The sequence below is a fragment of the Onthophagus taurus genome, chromosome 7 (genome assembly GCF_036711975.1).
Source record: "Onthophagus taurus isolate NC chromosome 7, IU_Otau_3.0, whole genome shotgun sequence".
Classification (NCBI taxonomy): domain Eukaryota; kingdom Metazoa; phylum Arthropoda; class Insecta; order Coleoptera; family Scarabaeidae; genus Onthophagus; species Onthophagus taurus.
In genome coordinates this window covers 5,736,802-5,751,599 of record NC_091972.1, presented here as the reverse complement: position 1 = coordinate 5,751,599, position 14,798 = coordinate 5,736,802, and the positions used below count along the sequence as shown (strand labels likewise).

The 14,798-nt window shown below is 31.8% G+C and overlaps 2 protein-coding genes across 3 annotated transcripts; one reads left to right on the top strand and one right to left on the bottom strand.

The window, feature by feature from the left end:
• Positions 1–255: 255 nt before the first annotated feature.
• LOC139430535 (uncharacterized) lies at positions 256–2,582 on the top strand. The gene is made up of 2 exons (XM_071197650.1): positions 256–2,410; positions 2,463–2,582. Exons 1-2 carry the CDS (start codon positions 334–336, stop codon positions 2,492–2,494), a joined length of 2,109 nt encoding a protein of 702 aa, XP_071053751.1. The 5' UTR covers positions 256–333; the 3' UTR covers positions 2,495–2,582.
• A 2,139-nt stretch (positions 2,583–4,721) lies between these two features.
• On the bottom strand, positions 4,722–13,538 carry LOC111415074 (cyclin-dependent kinase-like 4). Of its 2 annotated transcripts, none has more exons than XM_023046566.2 (7): positions 13,388–13,538; positions 12,849–13,038; positions 12,682–12,791; positions 12,339–12,622; positions 12,049–12,278; positions 5,860–5,994; positions 4,722–5,805 (listed from the first exon to the last, which is right to left on the bottom strand). In XM_023046566.2, exons 1-7 carry the CDS (start codon positions 13,453–13,455, stop codon positions 5,671–5,673), a joined length of 1,152 nt encoding a protein of 383 aa, XP_022902334.2. In that variant the 5' UTR covers positions 13,456–13,538; the 3' UTR covers positions 4,722–5,670. The 2 variants fall into 2 exon arrangements, with proteins under 2 accessions (XP_022902334.2, XP_022902335.2); XM_023046567.2 differs by having other exon boundaries at positions 4,722–5,793.
• Positions 13,539–14,798: the final 1,260 nt, after the last annotated feature.

The window sequence follows — 14,798 nt, the reverse complement described above, 5'->3', positions numbered from 1 at the left end:
ATAGATTTATCATAACATTGTACAACCTGCCTTTTTAATTTCCTAATAAATGTATCCCGGTTCCGCCTGCATATTGAGGATTTTTCCAAGATTAACTAACAACGTTGAAACGCACTCTTTCTATATTATAAATAGAACCGCATTAGCGCGATTGCTCAACGCACGGTGATATTTCTACTTTTTTTTTATATTTCAAAGTAAATTAAACGGAAATAAAGGTGAAACGAAAGGTCGTCAAACCTGAAATGTCAATAACCACGTTGATTTGACGTTGGACACGTTTCGAAGGTGAAATAAAGTTAAATCTTGGGATGAATATATTAAAATTAAAGTATGATTAAAAGAAAGTTGTATTACGATAACGAGTACAATACTTGTGTGTGCTTTGAACCGAGAGATTGTCGTCGAATTCCAGCTGAAAAACCATTTGAAGTCTTCACAAAAATCAAAAAGAATAAAGATAAAAAGTATCATGCTAAAAGCACTCAGCACAAAAGAGAGGATAATTTTGATTATCGACCGATTACTTGTTCGTACAAATATGTTCCTTGTGGCGAAGTGGATTGCAAACCGAAATTGATGGTTAACATCGATCATGTTAAAAATCAAAAAGCGGTTTCTTCCGAAACCACCGATAACCAATCTTATCAACATCCTTATCCACAAAAAAGAACTTTAAACGGGCAACATCCTCATGTTTGTATTCAACCGGAGTATTATGAACCGTGCGAGTGCGGACGGATTTACAAGAAATGCGAGGATTCAAAAGGTTCTTACACAAAGCGTGCATGGAATGCGGTGAAATCAACAACAAAAAATATATTCGGATTTAAACAAAAAAGACCAACATATAATGAATACATTCAAAGCTGTGCAAATCAATTTGTTTATCCATACCCAGTCCCATTTGCACGATATGTTCCCAAGAAGAAACATCACCACACAAAAAATCATTGCAATAGAACTCATAACAAATGTAATAGACCATCATTAAATTCCAGTATTTCCGAAGATATCTATTCGACGAAAGATACAATTTCTGATGACCCAAAAGTGTATTCGCGATTTAAGGAAACTCAAACTCCAGAAAATTATAAAGAAACGGCATTCCGCGGATACTCACCTTGTCATTACGCAGAATGTAGTCCAGAAAAAGACTGTTGTTGCGTGTGTGATGTTGATTATTGCGAATGTAAATGTTGTACTGAACAACATGAAGTCATCGATGTTCATAGAAACACGCAAACTTCAATTCAAAACATAAAAGAAAGGTTCACACAAACAGATTTTCCAAAAAGATGTTGTAAATGTTGTAAATGCTGCGCAATTAAATCGAAACGCTACACGACTGAGTCGATTCCAGCAAATCGTGGGTCTTATGCGGGAAAATGTACAATATGTGATAAATGCGTAAATGTAAAAGGACCTTGTCCTCGAGCTGAATATTTCGACGAAAAAAGTCCCAAAAAAGAATTTAAAGAAGCTGAACAAGAAAAATCGACAAAAACTCAAATGGTAAAAACTAATTCAATACAGTGCATACCAATAGTAGAAAATAAAGCAACGAGTTATGATGATCCAAATTTATCGAGGAAAATGCCCGAAGTAATGCGAGACTTATGGGATGGTAAATACGATTTAACTTGTGATAAAAACAAGAAAAATATCGGAGATGTTCCGATTTACAAAACAACGATCGATTGGACAAATGATTTCTTACAAAGTATGACCCCAAGAAGAAAACCAAAAAATTTCTTTATCGACGATGGATTATTTTCAAGTCCTTTAAGCGGAAAACAATACAATTTGAGTACAACTCAAGTTAATTTATCTCCAAGATTACCAAAAAAGAACCTTCCTAAACCGTTAAATCTAAATGATGACATTTTCAAGACGAACATATCCAAGAAATTATATCATTCGTACGGTGAACATAACACGCTTATTTCGGCAATTTGTGACGCAATTTTAAAGAAACACGATGACGATATGTGCATAGGAAATAGTCAATTTGTATGTAAAGATGATTTGTCTTCAAAACAAGATTTAAATCTTCCCACTCAAGAAGATACTAAAAAATGTCAAATGAATCGGAAAGCAATTACAAAATCGATTGTGTCGAAAACAAAAAAACCTTCAAAACAGTCCTCGTCTGTAGAAAATTCAACGAATACAACAAAAATTGGTTCAATTCCAATTAGTACTAATAAAAAATCGTTTGGGAAAAAAATTGTTAATAAGAAAGCTGAAAAGAACGAAAATAGTTTTAGTGGAAAGACACCTTTGAAAAAAATGACAAATTGTGATACGTTCAAAAATAACTCGTCAAAATCTCACGATTTATATCAAAATCCTGAATACAAACATTTCAGTGAACGAACTAAAACGGAAAAGTGTGAAAATCAAATAGGTTATTCCCCCCCTATTGATTATAACAAAATCAAAGACTTAGATTTTTCCAGCATTAAATTTAAAGAACCCGATTTTGATATGAATGCCAGCGAATATTTCCGACAGAAATATATTAGTCAGAAAAATTTTATTTTAAATAACTTACCAGCTTACAGCTCCACCATATCCAACGAATATCAAATCAAATCTTTACTATCCGAAGAAAATTTAACACCTTCATGTCAGTTATTAGAGAATACTAGTTCTCCAACTCTTCGACAAACACCTCCTGTGTCAACAACCGTTTTATACCCAAACACTCATTCAAAAGTTGATGTAAAAGGTGATGATAAATTTTTCACAATGGATCAAAAATATTGCCCAAAGAATATTGATGAAATAATGAATAAATTTGAAGAAGTTCGACGAGGAAAAGGACAAGATTTTAATTTTTTTGGGAAAAAAAGTTAAGTTTTTCAGTTATTATTATTATTAAAATGTATTGTACTTTTTGAAATTTTATTTACTTTTGTAAACGTGATTATTGTATAATAAACAATAAGATATACACTCTATCATCTCGATTTCAATAAAAAAATTTACTTAAACACAAAAGACGAATTGTTTTTGTAAGTTACTACCTATTTTATCAATTAAAGTCAAATTTATAGTCTTTTTTACAGTGATAGGAGGAACAATGGTCTTGATAAGAGAGGCGGTGGAGATGAAAGAGATGAAAAGGTCGCTGGAGAGATATTTTCCAGGGTATATAGTGAGGAAAAAGGTTAAAGTGGATTCAGTAAGGGTAGAAGCTGGGGGAAGAGCAGTGAAGTACAAGGAAAGGATGGAAGGAAGACCGCATTGCAAGATCCTGGGAGAGTTCTGGAATGAAATCAAGGAGTTAATATATGGGCAGGAAGAGAGGGTTAGGGACATACAGAGGTAGGAGAGAAGGTCCCAGATACGAGATGGGAGATATAAAGGTATTGGAAAATAGTGACAGAGAAAGTGCCAAAGTATCTGTTGATGGAAGAGAAGAGATTGGTGGCCAGATTCTGCTGTGGCAATGAGGAACGAGGGAACAGATACTGGGCGGACGATGTGAAGCTGAGGGAGGAGGCGATGGACAGGAAGCAGATTTTAGGAGACGGGAGCCGAGGAACCAATGGTGTAGAGATGAGGGAGAAGGGATAGAGGGTTTGAGCATATGCATTACATATATTGCATTATATACAGGGTGTCTCACGTAACTGGTTCGTTAGCACTTTTTTAGGTTCCACTATTCATAGAGGTTTGAAATTTTGGTAGCATAGGTTGTTCATTCTAAACTTTCAATCTAAAATATTTTCAAGATGGCCACCACTTCCGGTCTACCGGAAGTAGACCACAACTTCGTTATTTTAAATGGAATGCTATAGTTTTTATTACACCTTTCAATTATACATAAAAAAATATGTTGACTTTGATAAAAATTGTTGGTACCTACCATTTTTTGTTTTCGAGTTATTTTGATTTTAAGCTTTTTTTGGCAAATTTCACCATGCTTTTTAAAAGTCTATATCTCAGTTAACGTTCATTAAAAAGCCTTTGTCGGGTGTTGATCGGTGAATTGTACACTTGATTTTTTAAGTGACCCCGCAAATAAAAATCCAATGGTGTTAAATCTGGAGATCGTGAAGGCCATTGCCATGAATATAAAACAAATTTAAAATATCGGCGTTGGAATAATTTGCCATGATATACAATGACTTTCACTCGTGATCAAAAGTAAGTAACAACAACAATAACACAAATATGGACCAAAAACTGTCAAAATTCCATTCCTTCTAATAAAAAAATCAAACTTTTTCCCGCATTCCGTGCATGCTTTGGTTAATGTCTCAATATCAGGGAAACTACAATAAATAGGTATAGGAATGTTTATAGATAATTTGTAGAAAATTAAATTCCCTTTTTGATAGGGTAAAGAAATATGGGGTGTTCCATTTAAAATTTTCAACTTTCTCGCAATTGAATATTGAGAAACGATAATTCAATTTTTGACCACCCTGTATAAGATTCTCTGATACAACAAATGATAATCTATTTGGCAGCATCTGTAGAGTAGTCGTGCCAATGCAGAGCTTTTTTGAATGATCGTTAGCTGAGATATTGGCTTTTAAAGACCATGGTGAAATTTGTCAAAAAACACTTAAAATCTATATAACTCGAAAACAAAAAACGCTAGGTACCAACAACTTTTATCAAAGTCAACATATTTTTTTACGTATAATTGAAAGGTGTAATAAAAACTATAGCATTCCATTTAAAATAAGGAAGTTGTGGTCTACTTCCGGTAGACCGGAAAGGGTGGCCATCTTGAAAATATTTTAGATCGAAAGTTTAGAATGAACAACCCATGCTACCAAAATTTCAAACCACTACGAATAGTGGAACCTTAAAAAGTTCTAACGAACCAGTTACGTGAGACACCCTGTATATTGTACTGGAGAAAGTATTGTAAACAAAATTACAATAAAACACTTATTATAGCCTTTTTTATACATTAATTGGTTTTTATTATAATTTTGTTGTCTAACTTCACACTGTAACTTCAAAACATACTCATATTAACAATTCATTGAAAATAAAATTACTTTTTGAATGATGGTATAATTAGAAAACTAATATACACTTTATTCTATTTTTGAATTTGTTATTGAATTCGTTATGACCTCATGGTTTGCACCTGGAGAAAATCTCATGCATACTAACAACATCGTACCAAATCCAGACGTATTGTTATTAAGCAACACCACAATAGAAGCTAATTTTAGATCGCATTTGACATCATTCCAGATCATAACAGGATATGAATTTTTAAGTAATCATTTCGTAACGTTCACCACCGTTCACAATGTATTTCGTTATGAAACGTCCGATACGTTCGAACGTAAAGTGGAAAACCCAAAAGTAATTTGAACGAGGACGTTTCATTTTGAAATATCATATTCATTAAATAGAATGAATAAGGAGGTTTTTTTGGGGATATAAATGAATGGGTTGGGTTTTTTTTTAATAAAATTGTTTTTAAAGAAAATATTTATTTTTTTCTTTTCTTTTAACAGATAGAGTTTCGAAAATAACTTGATAACTATATTAGTGCGTAAAACAACATGTTTCTTTTTTTGATTTTAATTATAATTATAAGTGCGATTTCCCAACACCCCAATTCCACAACATTTTAATAATTTAATAGATTTTTCCTCGCATTTATTTTGTAAAAAATGACAATTTTTGTCAAATATTCGGAAGGTGATCAACTTTATTATTGCTTTTTTGTTGTTGTAGAACTAAAGGTTTATGAGGGCTTATTGGTTTTGTAAGGTTTAGCATGGGTAATGTCATGCTTTTGTTGGAATTCTGAAAAAGAAACTAAAGTAATAAATAACATTTTTGTGTTATAAATGGTACAAATTGAAAACTTACACGGGAACGATCACGACTACGATCGTTAACTTGAGAATCGGCATCTTCATTTTTAAAATTGAAATTTTTGAAATATGCATGTGAAAGTAATTGTTCGCAAGTCCACCTCTTTGATGGGTCTTTATCTACACATTTCTATTAAAAAAAATTAATTAGATAATATTTTACATACATAGATAGTATTTTGATTACAACAAGAAAACTTTTAACCGATTTCGATCGATTCGAAAGCTTAATTATTAGCCAATATGAAAGTGGAAAGCCTTTATTCTGAACAATATTGCTTTTTCACACTTTTGCTTTTAGATGCATTATTATCGAGAAAAATTCGAACACCTGACAATTAGATAAAATCGTGAATTTACATCTTCTTGCTAGTACAACACGGGATTCGAAACGTTTTAGAAAAAAAGTTTTAGTATAAAAGTTGTAGCAAACTTTATTTATAACAATATTGCTCTTTTATGCTTTTGCTCTTAGAAGCATAAATATCGAGAAAAATTCGAATACGTGACAATTAGATGAAATCGTAGTTTTACATCTTGTTGCTGGTAGAGCATGGGATTCGAAACGTTTTAGAAAAAAAGTTTTAGTATAAAAGTTGTGGCAAACTTTATTCTCAACAATATTGCTCTGTTACACTTTTCCTCTCAGGTGCATACAATTCGAGAAAAATTAAAAAAAGTGAAAATTGGATGAAATCGTTACGTTAAAGTTTAAGTTGTAGCAAACTTTATTTTTAACAATAATTAGAATTTTATTTATTTAGGATGTTTCTAAATACAGCTATTTAAAACATGTACACCAAGTAACATTTACTTGAGATATTTAGAATTAAGATATAATCATTAAACATTAACATGCAAAGTTACATTTAAAAAAATTTATAGCAATTTCCACGATAAAAACTATAAAGGACATAAACAATCCAATGCCTAATAAATAAAATGATCCCTCTAAATTACGAAGTTTAGTTTTCTTGGGTTTTTGATCCATTTCGATGATATCTGAACCGTTGTAAATTCTTTTCAAATCATTTTTCCATTTCGATAAGAATCCAGCGTACGATAAAATTTGTGCGTCTCGATCAATTTGGTCAAACATCGGATGGCAATGTTTTAAAATTAATTTTCCAAAACTTGACATGATGTGAATCGTTTTAAACTGATTTTTTTGATGATAATACGGTAATATAAACGTCGAATACGTGTAGGTGATGAAATTTTTGTTTTGCATAAAGTTGAATATATCTTTATGAATGTTTGGTGTTATGGTGTAATCTTTAAATCTCGGATTAATCATGCGGATATAATCGGCGGTCGTTTCTTGTAGTTTCACTTGGTAATTTGAATCGATAACATCATCGATGGTTTTTAAATATTTTCCGGGGATTGGGACGGTTGAAATGCTGTATAATCTACCTTGAAATACTGAATTATAAACTAACGCGTAAAATAGATAAATGGAAAGGAGGAATCGTTTTCCATTTGATTTTATTTTAGCTGGTACTAATAAATTTATTCTTATTGCTAAAAATGTTGCTTCTTCGAAGAATTTCCAATCAAGTTTTTGATGGTCCAAAGAAAATCTTAACGCAATTATTATGATTGCGATGAAATTAACTAAAAGTAACCACATCCACACGTTTAGATCAACAATTAAAAATAAAGCACGGAAATGGTCGATGGGTTTCGGTTTAGGTATAAGTAAAACTCCCGAATCAATGTAAATCGGTCTGCTTACATCAAAATCTAAGTACCAGTTTTGTTTGCTGTTTGGTATAATCACAAAAGCGCCCATGTATATATCGCTTAGATTTGTATTAAAATCGTTTAATACGGTATAAAATGATCCATTAGCTCCATATTCCTCGGCAATTCCATCATTACCTTGTCGATAAGACAAGGTTGTATTATATTTTCCAAATAATAATTTCCCTGATGAAAATGTTAATCCGGGATAGTGTTTATTTTTTGGGTTTATCGTAAATGGTCGACTTTGAAACCAATATACATTCACGCGGCAATTGTATAAATCAAAATTTGGAGAGTACTCATCACAATTAAAACTGGTGTATGTTAAATTAATGCAATTAAAAGATTTGAAATTAATTTTATAAACTTTCTCTTGGTGTATAATTAATATTTTTTTGATTAAATTATCCCATGATGTTTGTATAATTTTCTCGATGTAAATATCGTCATCAATTTGAATTATAAAAAGCGCTCTGCAATGATATGGATTATTTGAGATTATTGTATTTAAAATGTCGTTGAATTCCTTTAAATTCTTTATTTGTATAATGTAATTATTAAAAATGTGTTTGAATGCTTGACGGTTTCCCGTATAAATTGTTTGGTTACCGAAAGAAAAGTTGGGTGAATTTATTATTAAAGTTTCTTCCACAGTTAAATTCTTTGTGAGCTTACACAAACAATTTTCACATAATAAAGCTTGTTTAAACGTAAAAATAATTACTGTTATTATAATTGTTAATAATTTAATGATATTAATCATTACTAACGGGGTTTTTATCGCCGAATGAATAAACTTTCATGCTTATGGTCGCTTATTTATACATTCTTATTAGATTTTTTTATATAAGCGATTTATTCCATTGTAATTATAATCATATTCATCATCACAATTTACAGGTGTAACCTGTAATTTACAAAATTACTCTTACAGCTAAACCGTATCAACATTTAATGTTAAGAAAAAATTAGGTTTCTTACAAAAAATACGCAATAAACGACAAGATTTTATACCATTTTGATTATAACAAGAGAACGTGTCAACCGATTTCGATGGACAATATATCATTCGAAAGCTTAATTATCGGCCAATATGAAAATGGAAATGTCCGTTTTATAGTTGTTACAACATTTCTATTAAACCTTTTTTTTCTATAATATTTCGAATTCCGTGCTCTACCAGGAACAAGACGTAAAACCACGATTTCATCTAATTGTCACCTTTTCGAAATTTAATTTTTCTTTTTTTGCCTAGAACAAGACCTAGAACTACAAACATTCAGGTTTAGCCGGCTAAACCCGAATGATTCTAGTTCTAAGAATAGTGTTAGTTCTGGTAGTAGTGGTAACAGCCAAACTAGAATGATTCTAGTTCTAGGTATAGTATTAGTTCTAGTAACAGTGCTAATGTAAAATTAGAACTAACACTAGACCTAGAACTAGAAACATTCGGGTTTAGCAGCATGTCTCTCAAGCCGGCTAAACCCGAACGATTCTAGTTCTAGGTATAGTTTTAGTTCTAGTAACAGTGCTAGTGTAAAACTAGAACTAACACTAGACCTAGAATTAGAAAGTTTCGGGTTTAGCCGTGCGTCTGAAGACGCAAGTAAAGTCGCTAGTACGCGTCTGGCCTTGGTTGCCATATCGTTTGAAAGTATATTATACTCTCCAGCATCCTCCTCCCGATAAGTTTATCAGCCGGATAGTTATTTATATACATAGATGATAAATCTATCTATAGGATTGTACAACCGACCCTAAGACGAGTAGTGTAAGAATGCCAGTTCTAGACCGGAAGTTAATCCTGCCAGTCCTGCGATGACGTCACGTCTCAATGTATTAAGTATAGGGAGCGGTGCCAACTGAAGTTTGGGGGGGAAAAAATTAGGTTGGTATTAAAAGTAACTAGAGATCTTGGGATTTTTTATGAAAATAAACAGAAAAATTTAAATACAATATCAGCTGGAGATGATGCAATAACTTCAAAGTAAACTAAACTTAAAGTAAGTTTTAAAGTTAAAAATTCTAAGAAAGGAGGAAGAACCTCCGCAAAACAAGATCAACCTACAACAACCACAGCAATGAAAGATGCATCCTCGATGATCAGAGGTTCAGTGTCTTTAATATTGTGATAATATGTGTATCCGTCTTTCGAAAATGAATAAAAATACTTTAATTAAATACAATAAATAAATAACAATCTTTAATAGAAAATAGAAAAAATAGAAAAAAAATATCTAACACGAGACTCTACAAAAAAAAATAACGAAAGTAAACGATCTCAGGGTTTGTTTTCTAGGGCTCATGTAAACGAAACACAGTTGCTCATGTTTTTAAAAAAAAAAAACATTTAAGTTAATCTATAACTTTCAGCTCTAAAACTTCTTAAATAAATTGATTCTGATAATTGAAATAATCAAAGTGATCTGAAATAATTGATTTTGATTCGCTCTGGATTACACACGAGGTGAGTGAGTTATTTTTTAGAAATGGTATATCGAAAATAAAAAAAAAATCTTAACTTCTTTGGTTTTACAGATGTTGGTGGAATTGATTGAAATCTTGATTCCTTCCTGGTTTGAACTGCTCCCTTTTCCCCCTTGGTGGAATGTGCTGGTACCCCCTTGGTGGCTTTCCGGAAAAACTATTCCGATGTCTTCTTTCCCAGGTTGGTTATCGTACTCTTCTTAATTAATTTTAGCTTCTTTTCTTCTCCCTCAATTGTGAATTTCTTTGGTTATGTTTTTTCTTCAGAAATTTATCTTGGTAGGATTTCACGAGCGTTTCGAAATAGATGTTTACTCAATGATGATCAGGAAGCGAATCTTAGCGTCCTCGTTATTCATTTTTCACCCTTTTTTCGGCAAAAATCGACAAAAACTTCTCTTTTTTGTCCATCACCCTCTTTGATACCACAAGAAAAAGTGTAAAAAATTTGTATTTCTGAGCGCCATCTCTTATTGACATTTGGTTTTTCTTCCAAATTTTCAAAAATTACTTTTTAAATAAACTATATTTATTGAAATCCTTCAATATCTGAATACTCTGAATTATTTCATTCCCCTTTGACACAACTTTTCACATTAATTCCAAAATTTATATTCCGTTTCTTTCAAAATCTTCACATTTTTAATTTTCAACATTTCGGTTTTAAACTGATTAAAATCACTTGAATCTGATGTAATTCATTATAAGCTTTATGTTTTTAGGTATTTCAAGAAGTTTTTTGGCTGTAATCACCCATAAATTGAATACTTTGGATTTGGAGGTTATGTTTCGTTTTTTTTGTGGCCTCTTTTTTTTTTAACTAAATACAAGAATATTTCTTAATCTACGACGGAAATACGAACGGATTTATCATTGATTAAAACATTTTTACAAATAACGACGAAATCAATGAGAACTATAACAAATTTTTATGAAATTTTTCAACGATCAGCTTTAACTATCCTCGGTATATCAACTTTGATATCAATACGTGAGTTGTTCTTTATATTTTAATTATAATATTAATTTGAACGATTTGAAGAAGTACTAATAAACTCTCTAGGCTCTCGATTTACAAGGATTTTTCTACGGAATGTCATTATTTCCTCTTTATTGTAATTATTTCTTATAACAAAACTATTGTTTATTAATTAGTTAATAAAATTATGAGTGGAACCCAATATTATTAGTATTATCACAATATGTTTAAATATATTAGGGTTGATGTTAAAAAAAATTTGAAGAAAAGAAATTGTGTTTTAAAATAAATATATTAATTTTTATTTATTAAATTTGTGTTTTATTTATCCACCACACACCAGAGTGCGCATAACTCACTCCTACTTACACCACTCAAATCTAGGTGGCGCCATTGTATTTAAATTTTTCTGTTTATTTTCATAAAAAAATCCCTAGATCTCTAGTTACTTTTAATACCAACCTAATTTTTTTCCCCCAAACTTCAGTTGGCACCGCTCCCTATACTTAATACATAGAAACGTGACGTCATCGCAGGATTAACTTCCGGTCTACAACCGGCATTCTTACACTACTAAGACGATTTTTAGTGAAAAAATCTATCCGTTACAAAAGACAAAGCTCCATATGTCAATTTATAAATTTTCAGCTCCGCGGATAAATAAACAATTAAAGAAAGAATATTGAGATTATTGAGTAAGGTTAGTTTTCTTTTGAAACGTCAATCATCCCGCGAGAGAATGTGAGGTAAGATCAGTTTTCTTTTGTAATATCAATTAAACCGTGAAGGGATGTTAAGCAACGTGAGTTTTCTTTAGTAATGTTATTCGTTCCGGTAATAATATGTTAAGTAAGGTCAGTTTTCTTTAATAATGTCAATTAAACCGTAAAGGAATGTTAGGCAAGCGTAATACTTAACTTTGCAAACAATGAACATTTTATAAAAGGACATTAAAAAAAAGGAAATTACCTTAAGAAAATCTAAACATTCCTCATTACACATTGGTAATTTTATTTCAAGCGGTTGCAGCTGTTGTGGTACAGGAAGAGTAACACCTTGAAAAAAATCGTTTGTTTTAAAGGCCTGCATATGTCTTGGTAATAAATCCCCAACTGAAGATCTTATCAAATACAATTGATCAACATCTGATTTCCCAGGCCATAGAGCTTCTCCTCTTATTAACTCAGCTAAAACACAACCTAAAATAAAAATTTAAAAAGATATTTTTATTTTCTACGAGTGCAATATTTTATTAATACCAATTGCCCAAACATCTACAGGTGTCCCATATTGAGTATCACCAACTAACAGTTCCGGCGATCTATACCATCTTGTAGCAACATAATCTGTATAATTTTCACCAGGACTTAACATGCGTGCAAAACCAAAATCACACAATTTTACAACACCCGATGCAGTTAAAAGAATATTTTCTGGTTTGATATCTCTGTGAATGCAACCATGTTGATGACAATATGATACTGCTTGTAATGTTTGCCAAATTATTTGCTTGGTTACTATTTCAGGACAACCTCTTGGATATCTAAAAATTAAAACTTAATATAAGTACTAAACTCGGATGTTTTTAGTACTGAATAATACCTTTCTAATTCATTCAATACTGTTCGTTCACAAAATTCAAAAACTAAATGCAAACGGCGTTTTCTTCGAAAAACTTCAAGAAGATTCACCAAATTAGGATGTTTTAAATTCTATTAATAAAAAAAAATTATTAACATCATTAAAACATTATAATAAACCCAATTTACTTTTAATAATCTAACTTCACGTAGAGCGATTTTTCTAATTAACGGATCATCTTCGCTTTCTGCAAACTTTTTAATAGCGACGATTTCACCGGTATCCCTATTTCTACATTTATAAACAATCCCGTAACTTCCTTCGCCCAATTTGGCTAATTTTTCATATCGTTCCATAGTTTTCGATGGGGTCCTCGTTCTAAAATTAGCAACAATTACACTAGACGTAATTAAACCCTTATCTTTCATCGGGCACAGATTGATTTTGCGTAACAACTCTATCGGTTCAAAAATAATAACGTTACATTAAGGTATTAAGGTATCGATTTATAAACGCTGCAATGAAAATCTCATAATAAAATATTAAAACTGTATATTCGAAGGCGACCTAGAATATTAATAAGGTGAAAAATTCTTTTTTTTTATGATATTAAATGATATGGATGAATAAGTAAACGGAAGTTTAATAAGATTTATTTTAACGAAGATATACGGATTTTTAAGTGTTTAAAAAAAGTTTTTTTTTGGTATAAAAAGGATTGTCTTACCTTTTTGGTAATAGTTGCAACTGGTTTCCAAATAACCACAATTTACTTCCTGAAAACCATTTCTCCATTCGATCTTTGCACCTATCCGGTAGGCACTGGGGTTACGTTCTATTGTTTGAAGGGTTGTGACCATGGCAACTCCATTAAGATTGTGGTACCCCTATTGACATGGTACTTTAACAGTTAATAACCCAAAACTTTATTTACTTACCTAGTTTCTCTTTGAATAAAAAAAGTAATTCAAAATCAATAGTTTACAACATAATATATTGTTATGTATTACAGTAAATCCTCGATATAATGGACTAATACTGAGAATAATGCTGAGAATGGAGTGTTCGTTATAGCCGAAAGTCCGTTAAATGAAAAATTTTTAATTTGCACTTTCAGTTTAATAAAAATATACAACAATCTAATACCGTATCACAATTAAAACTAGAACTAACACTACACCTAGAACTAGAAACATTCGGGTTTAGCCGCAAGTCTCTTAAGACGGCTAAACCCGAATGATTCTAGTTCTAGATATAGTGTTAGTATAAAACTAGAACTAACACTACACCTAGAACTAGAAACATTTGATTTTAGCCGCACGTCTCTCAGGACGGCTACACCAAAATGATTCTAGTCCAAGGTATAGTGTTAGTTCTAATAACAATGTTAGTGTAAAATTAGAATTAACACCACACCTAGGACTAGAAACATTCGGGTTTAGCCGCACGTCTCTCAAGACAGCTAAACCTGAATGATTCTAGTTCTAGGTATAGTGTTAGTTCTAGTAACAGTGCTAGTGTAAAATTAGAACTAACACTAGACGATGAGATCATCTCTACCGTGGTAGATCTCATACAGAACCCTCCAGACATAAATCCATATTCTTCACTCAAAAAATTGTTAATCGACAGGTTATCATTGAGTGAAGAAAAACGGCTGGACGATGTTCTGTTAGGTTCGCAAATGGGAGATCAAAAACCGTCAGATTTTTATCGAGCGATGTTGACCACAGTTGGTGGTTCTCAGGTGGTTAGTCCAAATTTACTATTAAAATTGTGGCAAAGGAGACTACCTCGTGTTGTTTCGGTTGCACTCCTCGCTTCTGGCAAAGAGGACGTTGTGGACATTCTTTCCATTGCCGACAAGGTGTGGAAATCAATGAATTTGACGTCGACCTCAACACACCTCTCGGAAGTTCAAAAACATCGCACCACAAAAACACCACCACACGACGAATTACTAACAACAATCCAAAATCTGACGTTAACGTGTCAAGCACTAGTGACTACCATTACACAACAACAACAACAACAGGACAACAGGACAAAAAATTTGGAAAATCAAATAAATTCTTTGACTACACAATTTCAAAACATACCAACAAATACGTTGAAGAATTGTAATTGTAATTGTTTTC

Bases quoted from the DNA above. Each gene is read 5' to 3' on its own strand.
- LOC139430535 (XM_071197650.1), top strand. From the start codon at position 334: ATGATTAAAAGAAAGTTGTATTACGATAACGAGTACAATACTTGTGTG. The intron at 2,411-2,462 runs GTTATTCCCCCC...AGATTTTTCCAG, and splicing joins AAAGTGTGAAAATCAAATAG to CATTAAATTTAAAGAACCCG.
- LOC111415074 (XM_023046566.2), bottom strand. From the start codon at position 13,455: ATGGAGAAATGGTTTTCAGGAAGTAAATTGTGGTTATTTGGAAACCAG. The intron at 12,279-12,338 runs GTATTAATAAAA...TTTTTATTTTAG, and splicing joins TGTAGATGTTTGGGCAATTG to GTTGTGTTTTAGCTGAGTTA. The intron at 5,995-12,048 runs GTAATTTCCTTT...TTTTTTTAATAG, and splicing joins AATGTTTAGATTTTCTTAAG to AAATGTGTAGATAAAGACCC.